This window comes from Girardinichthys multiradiatus, chromosome 10, assembly GCF_021462225.1.
Source record: "Girardinichthys multiradiatus isolate DD_20200921_A chromosome 10, DD_fGirMul_XY1, whole genome shotgun sequence".
NCBI classification, from domain to species: Eukaryota; Metazoa; Chordata; class Actinopteri; order Cyprinodontiformes; family Goodeidae; genus Girardinichthys; species Girardinichthys multiradiatus.
The window spans coordinates 8,048,172-8,058,631 of NC_061803.1; the positions used below are offsets into that span (position 1 = coordinate 8,048,172).

General features: G+C 38.0%; 1 protein-coding gene across 4 annotated transcripts in view; it reads left to right on the top strand.

The window, feature by feature from the left end:
• The window catches only part of LOC124875034 (integrin beta-3-like), a 32,846-nt gene extending 22,853 nt beyond the window's left edge, over nt 1–9,993 (top strand). For all 4 annotated transcript variants that reach the window (XM_047376811.1, XM_047376809.1, XM_047376808.1 and 1 more), the window contains exons 15-16: nt 4,696–4,862; nt 5,376–9,993. In XM_047376811.1, the coding sequence (XP_047232767.1) occupies nt 4,696–4,862; nt 5,376–5,444 (236 nt within the window). In that variant the 3' untranslated portion in view covers nt 5,445–9,993. The remainder of the gene's footprint in view (nt 1–4,695; nt 4,863–5,375) is intronic.
• Nucleotides 9,994–10,460: the final 467 nt, after the last annotated feature.

Sequence of the window (10,460 nt, forward strand, 5' to 3'; positions counted from 1 at the left end):
ATAAACGGGACAGGTGTGTATATATGGAGTGTGAAACAGGTGGAGCAAGGAGACAGATTAGCTTGGAGCAGGTGAACCGAATAAAGATAATTGATAAACAGAACAAAACGTGTCTGGAGCAAAAACAGAGAATCTTGAATCCAAAACAAAAACTAAAGCATGACCAGGAAAATAATAAACAGAAGCATGATTCAAAAACTGTGAGAACATATAAGAAAAAGCCAGAAGCCAAACACCAAACAACCCCAAATCATTGCGGGGAAAGCTCAGACAATGATTTCATGGCATTGCAAGCTTCAGATGAGTTGATAATTAAATATGAAACATCAGCCAAGTTATCAGGGCAAGAATTGTGGACCTCCACAATTCTGGTTCATTCTTTTATATAATTTCCAGATGCCTAAAGCTGCCATGTTTACCTGTTCAAGCAATATAACCACACACAAACAACCAAATATAGCAAGCCCCTTGTGACAACACTTACGAACTCAGAAATGATCAAAACACAAATGAAAAACAAAACCGGAACACCCAAGGATCATTACAAAGTCGGATCTATCAAACACAGTAAATCATTGCCCGCAGTGAAACAAGTTCTGCACTAAATGAGCTGAAAGGCCACTCAGAAAAGGAAGCCAGTACTCCAAAAGCAATGTTGATAAGCCAGTGTGAAAATGCAGACAGGGACATAAGCACGACAAAGAAGAATATGAGGAAAGATTGACAAACTATCTCAAGACATCTTCCAAGAAGTTATGGCTTGGGTGCAAATGGCTTTGCAAACTTAAATGACCCTAAGCATAATGCTGAATTAGTTACTAAAGTGGCTTAAAGGCAACATAATCAATGTTTTGAAGTGTCCAGTTTAAAAGGTAACTAGAAAAAGAAACCAAATAAATCATGCCTGTTGAATCACCACAAATGCAACGGCATTATTCATAGTTTTTAAGTCAAGCCAGATCTTCTTGTTTTGTGGTCTTCTTTATCCAAGCTCCAGTTGCCACTACCCTGATACCTACTTGTTTGGCAGCCGAACAGAGGGAGAGCTTCGTGTAAAACGGCTTTTAATGACCATTACTGCCCGGAGAGAAACCTCTAATGAATGTGTGTGTTTAATTTAGACAGCAGTGGGTATCAGAGAAGCACCCCTGGAATTTACCTTGAACAGAGGCGCACCATGCTGTGTCAAAGAGGGTTGTAAACAGCAGTCCTGCTCCTCCAGGAAGCTGCTGACTTTACAGAATCTCAAGAGGACAGCAGGACTGTTAGAGAGCCAAAGAAAGGCAAACGTTTTAATAAATTAAAGACTAACTCGATGAATAATGCTAAAGACATGATCCTGGAGTACTAACTTAGTTTGATTTGTGTGAGCTGTAAGGGTGGTAGTTAAAGGGATCAAAAGGGTCAGATGAGGAGTCGAAAACAGCAAAGTAAAAAAAGAGGAGGAACAAAAGAAGAAGAAAGGGGCTTTGAAGTTTGCAGTAAAATGTCATTCCTGCTGTAGGTTACTCAAAACTGCTGCGAACATACAAGCTGCATCTGGTCTGAAAGCACATTCTCACACACATGCATGCAGCTAATGCACAGTTTAAACCTAGGGTGGCCAAAAAAAGAAAAATACTTCTTTAAAATGTGTCCATAAAAAATACATAAATAGTTTCAAACTAACAAAGAACCAGATGGCTCTTGTTGAAGGTGTCCCTTAAAAGGAGTAACTCGTGGAGTAATAGTGCCATGTTCTCAGGTTCAGAATATTTTATCAGTGCATTTATAAATACAGTTGAAACAAAGTTACTTAGATACAAGGTATAAAAAGACCCATGCATTTTTATTGTTATTGTCTGACAATAAATCAGATTAAAGTTTTACCAAATTAAGAAAACCCAGATGATAATGTAATGGCTTTTAAAGCTTAGTGGAACACATGTAGATGTATTTGCGGACGACCAACTAGTCTGGTTCATCCTTGAGTAAAATTTCCAGATGCATAAATGTGTCACATTTATCAGTTCTAACAATTATATGCAAGTATAAACAGCATGAGAAGGTCCAGTTAGTATTGTGTGCTTTAGTCACATGAGACTAAGGCTGAGCGTTTAAGCCACAAACAAAAAAGGCATCTTATGTCCACTTTTAAATACAGGATATGTGATGTGGGTCTCTTTCTTTTCCAAAAAGACCATGGAAATCTGGGTTGAGTTCATTAGATCAGGGACTCTGAAATACACAAATATTTCAAATCCAGGTTATTTCTTCTAATGGGAACTTTCCTTCTGACTAAATGGACTCAAATAATTAGCTGAATTTTTTTTTTTTTTACATTTTTGAGTGTGAGATTATGCTACTGCAAAACTGACATTTCCAAAGACTTTTTATTCCCAACAAAAACCTACAGGGCCGGATTTAGAAGCATGTGGGCTCCAGGGCTGTAGACAGTTTTGAGGCCCTGCCCACAAAATTTCTTTTGCTCATGCAAATTGCAGTAGATTAATAGTTAGATAGACCTCCAGATCAGTGGGTATGAATTGATGCATGGCCATTTAAACTGCCCTTGGCAAACTGCTCCATGTTGTTCCAAAAACGCTGTACCCCAAAATAGCGAAAGCAAACTGACCAGCACCGTTTCATGAAAGGTTTTTATCCGTGCAAAATGTTTTAGTGATTAGCCCACCTTCAAGCAGGGAGGTGTGGAGTATCCTGCTGTTCCATCTGACTGGTCTGGTGTTTGGTCAGAGGCGAGGTTATGACATCATTTTCAAATACGTAAGTGTTGCCTATGTTCATTAAAATACAACAATTTAAAACACCTCACCTGATGTGGGAGTATGAGTTTTATATACAGCTACACCCTGGACAGGTCGTCAATTATACAGGGCGAGATCTGATATTGTTACTGATATTTAAGTATGATTGATATATGCCATGTTTACTTGAGACATTCCCATTTCAAGTCAAAAAGAACCTGACAGAAAAAAATGAACATTTAAAAATATCTATCACATTAAATACCAAAAACCTTGCTGAGTCAGTAGTTGATAGTGGTAAACTAAAACAAAAGATTTTGAGGACATTTACACAACTTTGACTTGTATTCACTTTGCCTAGCTGGCTTGGTCTAATATCTTGGAACAAGACTGCAGTTAGGAAAACATCTTCCAGGAGCCATTAAAGCCTGGAACTATGGGCCAACAAAATCAGAGGGTTAATAAAAGTGTAGAGATGATTTTTTGAACAGTTTCCCATCTCGAAACTCCCAAACTTGCAAAGAATTATTTTAATGAGATGTAGGGATAAAACAAGGAACGATTCAGCTGTATTTAGTCTATTACTTCCCTCATAAAGACTGAGAAATGTATATGGTGGATAATTTAAGAACAATTTTTTCCAGGATGATAAATGATAGGAAAAACACAAAGGACAGTGTAACAAGTCGAGTACTCTTCCGTTCTGGCAAAGAAATGTTCCATATTAATGAGTACTGCTGTCAGTCAGTTTTAAAACTCCTCAAATCAGATTCTTGTTGCGTTTTTTCCAAACCATAATGAGGGAAGGGAGAGCTGTGGCCTCGGCTGTAAGATGTCAGTATTTTCCACTGCAGCTCTTCCTCTAATCTTCTTGTATCTTCTATGTTTAACAGTCTGTTTAAGATACTGCTTCTCATGTTAAATAGGTACCAGACCTTGGATTTCCAGTTTATTTTTTAAGTCCTGACACAGATTCTCAATTGGGTGAAGCCTGGACTTTGACTGGGTCATTGTAACACACAGATGTGCTTTGAGCCGACCCACTCCATTGTAGCTTTGGCTGTGTGTTCTTTTACAGCCTGTAACAGGATTTCCTCCAGGATGGTCCTGTATTTAGCTCCATCAATTTTCCCATTAACGCTAACCACCTTCCTTGTCCCTGCTGAAGATAAGCATTCCCAAAGCATGATTCTAACACTGCTATGTTTCACGTTAGGCCTGGCGTGTTCAGGAGGATGTGCAGTATTCGTTTTTCACAACATGTGTTTTCCATGTAGGTCAAAAAGTTATATTTTGGTTCCATCTGACCACAGCACATTCTTCATGTTTGCAGTGTCCCCTGCATGGATTGTGGCAGTCTGCGAAGTGGACTTTTTATGGGATTCTTTTAACAGTGGCAGGTCATTCTTCTGAAAGGTTAGATACATGGAGTTCATAACTGGCAATTGTCTTGTCAGCAGTCTGCCACCTGACCTGTGACTCTCTGGAGCTCCTCCCAAGCTAACTCTGAGGCCTTTACAGAACAGTTGTATTTATACTGAAATCAAATTACACATGGAATGACACTATTCACAAGGCGGTTGGTTGCACTGCAATTTATTTAGGGGTATTAGTGAAAAGAGGGATGAATGGATCTGCATTCTACAATTTCCTGCATTTTATTTGTTAAAAACCGTGTACTTTTTTGTCCACTTCACAATTATTCACTAATGTTAAATGTTATTCACTTGTGTTAGTCTGTTTCATAAAATGTTGTGCATGTGCTGTTTGTGCAGGCAAAAAGTGAGAAAGCTCAGTGCATATGAATACCTTCACAACAAATTTAACAGTCAGAAGCAGAGACACGTGGAAGGAAACATTATAAAATCAGACTTCCTCTAGCCCGACCGCAGGCGTATCTTCTGCATTTCCTCTTTACTCATCCCTTTATCTCTACCACCCCTCCATCCAGATTGCCCCAAGGGTCCGGACATTTTGGTGGTGCTTTTGTCTGTGGCGGGAGCCATCTTGTTTCTCGGCCTGTCTGCTCTGCTGATCTGGAAGCTGCTGGTTACCATCCACGACAGGCGGGAGTTCGCCAGGTTTGAGGAAGAGCGCGCTCGTGCCAAGTGGGACACGGTGGGTAAACAAAGCAGGAGGTGGCACGTGCTGTTCTTAATTGGTGCATCTGCACAAGATTAAATGATAAAGTCATGGGTGCTTATGAAATCTTCTATTTAGATGTGTGCATGTATATTTCTTTGTTGACGAAAACATATAAAAGGCCACACGTGCTCCCCTTTGCCAGTTTTCTGAGGATGTTTGTTTTATTATTTAGTGTCATGCTGTTACTCCCAGCAGAACAAAGGACAGCCAGAGGAAGGGCTGGGTTTAAATTAGCCAACGGTAATCAGCCTGTGCTGGTAATTGGCCTCTTTGTGGTCTCACAAATCTCACAAGCGTAAATTTTCTTTGAATCACTAAAGTCACAGAATAAAGGAAGTCAAAGCATAAACTATGTATTTAACCATATTTGCACAAGGATTTTTTTTTAGCCATTTAGACTTTAGTTTCAGAATTTCATGGTTTTGAAATCTCTTTTCTCCCTGTAAAACTTACATTATCATTTCTTCATTCTTGCTTGATTTGCAGGTACACAATCCTCTCTATAAAGGAGCAACATCTACCTTCACAAACATCACATACAGAGGAAAAGACTGATTCTACTGAATGACAAAGGGTAGAGGATGAAATACTGGACTTTAAGGTCCTTTGGGAGAAAGCAACGAGTCATGTGCAGCCTTCTACTGTCACAAAACAATAACGTGTGTGTAAATATGTAGAAATTATTCTGAGGACACATTTTTATCAGGGTCAGTCATTCATGTCACACTGATGAAAATACTTGTTGTTTTGCATAATTTACTGAGGTTTGTTTTGTTGTTCAGGTCAGAATATAAACTTGTTTCTCCCTCAATCACATATTTCAACTTGTAGCTTATTTTCATTTTTATATTAGGAATCACGAAATATATAAAAAGAAACATGGAAGGGGAAAAAAGCAAGCAGAAGACAGCTGAGGTGGCAGCTGAAAATTCTGATAAATTTTTGGTTTGGTTCTGATCAGCATTGCTACACTGATGTGAGCAGGCATGCATCACTGCTGCCATTTTCTCAGCAACCGTGTAACTACAAAAGAGTTATATAAGAGTCATGCAGTGGTTGCATAAAACATAGTAGCAGTGAATGGAAGCAGCTGAAAGTCAATTTTTACACCTAAACAGTCTGTAAGGATTTGACTACAATACAGTGTTGAAACATAATTTTATAGACACATTTTAAGCCACGCTTTCAGACGACAAGACATCAAGAAGTGGCAGAGCCTTTCCATTTTAGAGAGGCATTTATCCAAATGGCCATTATGTGTTTTGAAACATGAAAAAAAATATTATTTATTTACTCAATGTGCCATACTTTCAAGATGCCATTTGAAGAAGAAAAATTAAGCATTGCCATATGGTTTATCTTTGACTTCAGCTGGATACATTTTCTGTTTTAAACCTTTTTTTACCAGGAATATTCCTGTTGAGATTCAGAATCTATTGTGCAAGGTAGTCCTGCCAAAGACAGTAGACCTATAGTTTCACAACACCCCAAGTTGAAAAACACAACATAAAATAAACTAGTTAGAACTGGTAAATTTGTCATTTCTATCAAAGCACTAAAACAACCAGCAGCTTTCTATAACTGGTTTTGTGCATTCAGTGGTCCAGTAGCCCTTAGCCCTACTGATTTATAATCCTTGCTTGGCAGTTCATACACATTCAAGATGTCCCTGTAACATACACCAGTTTGTGTTTGAGGAAGGACAAACATAATTTGTCTATCTGACAAGATGGCTCCTGGTGATTTAAGGAAACAAAGGAGTCAAACACCTAAAAGGGCCTTGAAAAGAAAAATGGACCAACCAACAATATGTGAACAAGAAAAATCCAAAAAATAAATTCATACCTGTTCAATTAACTTGTCATTTGAAGTAAAAATTTGACAAGTGGCATCAGGTTGCATCCTTTGATTCAGAAAGGCACAACACTTTCTGAATGATATTTTAAAGACAGATGCAGATTATCTGGGCCACTTGCTAAAGATGAAGCAGAACAAGATATAAATTTAGTGAAAAGTATTTTTTATTACTTTACAAGCTTTATGCAAGATTAGTTACATCCAGTGTAAAGCGGACAGAGACTAAGGCATGTTTAGCATGAGCGAATAGTATTGATACAGTGACAAAAAATAAGCTTTGTTTCCTGATCACAACGTTGAGATTTCCTATGTGGGTATTCAGAGGAAATGTGCCAAGTTAGACTTTTTTTCTGCCCAGTTGCTGCCAGCTAAAAAATATGGTTTGGAGTAAACATTTCAAGGCAAATTCATCCACTGTGCTGAACTTTGTAATCACATATTTAAAGATGTAAACAACAAAAACTATTTACAGATTAATTTATCTAATAATTCACTTCAAAACCAACTATGTAAATAATATTTTTCTCCTTCACAGATGCAACGCAATGATTACAAAGAAGAAAACTGGAGTAGTTCAGGTTGCAGAAGTTATTTAACATAAATAATCAAAAATGGGTTTCACTTCCCACATAGAACCCGTTTCATTTTACAATAAGTGCTTTGGGTTAAATAAATGTTCATCTAACTTGGTAATTAGTTAACACTGTGACAGAAACAGTTAAAATTTTTATATTTTCTTATGAAAATTCTTACATTTTCTTATGAAAATATTTTCTTTAGATATTTTTTCAACAGAATAAGGAAACCTATCTAAAACTGACTATTTCAAAATAGATCTTTATTAGTGTTTAGTTAAATCCAAACAATGCTCAAAATGGGAACCGAACGGACTTTTAATCTTTTAATTTGGACTCAGAAGCAGTCTCAGTCATTCCGTTTATTCCGTCTTGAATAAGATGCTGTTCTATGTGGTATTCTGCTATTAAACAGTGACCTCTAGTGGTCGCTATTCACTGTAACTTCAGCAGAAAACAGCAAGTGGATTCTGCCTTGACTAAAAAATCAATGAAGTTCTAGTGAAGTAAAAAGTCCTGGCAGTGACACAAGTATTGCTTTTTATGGCTCCATTATTTTAAGATGATTATTTCTTTTTTTCTATGGCATAGTGAAGAATAATTAAAAACATGTAACAGTGATTCTGACTGGCAAATACATCAGGGTTATATGACAAGTCAACAGTGTTGACTCTATTTCTTCATAGCTATTGCAGTTCTCCTGGCATGGTGGAAATCAACATCTAGGCCTAATCCTGCCTGATGGTGACCTATTCTTGTTTTATTAGTGCTCAAAGACAACCCCTAGGTTAGTTTCTGCTTAGCCAACAGTTTTTGGCAATTGACCACTAGTTCTAGATTACGCTTTTATTCTACTGACCAAATTTTATTTATTTTTTTACTACAGACATCTTTCATTTTTGACTGTGTTGTTAGACAGAACTGTTAAAAGTTAAGACCCAGTTCCTGGATGAGAAACAAACCTACGCATGGATTCCATGCATGGCTCATGACATTTAGTGGTACTCACCTTTTGTTCTGGCCTCAGTTTATTCGAACTTTGCACCAGTTTTCTGCTGTCTTTAATTGTACTTCCTGCTGATTTTCTGTCTATTCTGAAGCATTTTTGGATGTAGACGAGGCGTCTCTTCTGCCCTTGTATATTTTTTCTTGTATCACTTGCTGCTGCACTCACTCTTACCTGTTGCTTATGTTAAACAAGCTCTGCACTGGTGGCAACACCATGCTGTAAACCCCTCACAAAATGAGCTCTTTATGGTGCTTACTGGTCCTCTAAGTTCTTGATTAGTTTTAAAAATGTTTTTTTTTTGAGTGAAATATTACTACACTCAAATGGAATCAGCTGATATTTTGTCAGGGGGAAACTCTTGATTATGACAGTCTACCAGTATAATATCAGCTCAGAACAATCACTTTTTATTTACACAGATTTTCTTAAATGGTAAATGGACTGAAATTATATAGCACCTTTCCACTCATACTGACCACTCGAAGCGCTTTACATTAGAGCCACATTCACCCAGACGCACTCACTAGCACGCACACATTCATACACCGATACGCAGATCGGTAGGCAATTTGAGGTTAAGTGCCTTGCCCAGGGGCACATTGACATGTGGCAGGAGGAAGCTGAAATCAAACCCACAACCCTTGGATTACAAGATGACCACTCTTTTCACTGAGCCACAGATGACTCAAATGGCAGTAAAGATGCCCAAACTTTTCTGATCTTATCAGCATCATCTTGACACCTTTAAATGCGACAAGTTCATACCTTCTACATATTTTTATTCCTGAATAAACTACCTGCACAGCTGTATTCCTGCTTAATGAAGGACCAATCTGATTTCCCTAGAATATTTTAGAACACATGCACATAAAAAAGTTACTATATAAAATGGAAAATTAGAAACACATAGTACCTTACAAAGGTAACCATACACTTATACTTGTCCAGGTTTAGTCATGAAACCACAATCTTCATTGAATGTTACTGAGATTTTATGTAATCCAACAAAACAAAGTAGTGCATAAGCTGCTGAGCATTAGTTTGGATAACTTGGAACACATCTATAGACACAGTCAGATAATGCACGGTGAAGCAGTTGGTAGCACTGTTGCCTTGCAGCAAGAAGGTCATGGGTTTGAATCCCGGGCTGGGATCTTTCTGCAGGGAGTTTGCATGTTCTCCCCATGCGTGTGTTCTCTCCAGGTAATCTGGCTTCCTCCCACGGTCCAAAGACATGATTGTTAGGTTGATTGAACTCTAAATTGCCCTTAGGTTTGAGTGTATCTCTGACTGGTGGAGATAGGCACCAGCCACCCTATGACTCTGCAAGGACAAGCGGGTATAGACAATGGATGGAGAGCGCCTAATTGGGTAGTTTGTACCGAAGCCATGTGCTGCAGAGGATGTTGTTGATTCTGCCTTTACTTTGTCTGCTGTTAGGTATGTTTTGCTGGGAATTGTCTTTTACTAGTTTTTTTTTTTTTGTTGGTGAAAAAGTCAATGTAAATTAGTGTCGTGTGTTCAGTCACTGAGCAAAATTTCCCCCTTGGGACAATAATGTTTAATTAAAGATTAGAGATATTTACTATTAAAGTTAGTTGTGAAGTAAAACGAAAATGATAAATGGTTTTCTGGAGTTTTCCAAATAAAAATATGAAATGTGGTCTGCATTTGTGTTCAGTTTCTTTACTTTGAAACCCCCAAACAAAATCCTGTACAACCAATTGCCCTCAATTGGTATTAATACAGCTGTTCTGTGAAGGGCTCTGATGTTTGTTAGAGAACATTAGTGAACAAATAGCATCTGAATATCTCACAGAACATCGTTGAATTAATCATCTGAAAATAAAAAGAGTACAGCACAACAGCAACCTTACCAAGACCTGGCTGGCCAATTAAACTGACAGGCCGGGCAAGGAGCACATTAATTTGAAAACCAGCCAAGAAGCCCATGGTAATTCTGGAGGAGCTGCAGAGATCCAGAGAATATATTAACAGATATTAGTCATGCATGCAACAAAACAGGCCTTTATAGAGTGGCAAGAAGACCACCATTGTTGGAAAAAGCCAACAACGGCTGGAAAAAAGCCAACAGTTTGCCACAATCCATGTAGGGAACTCTGCAAACAT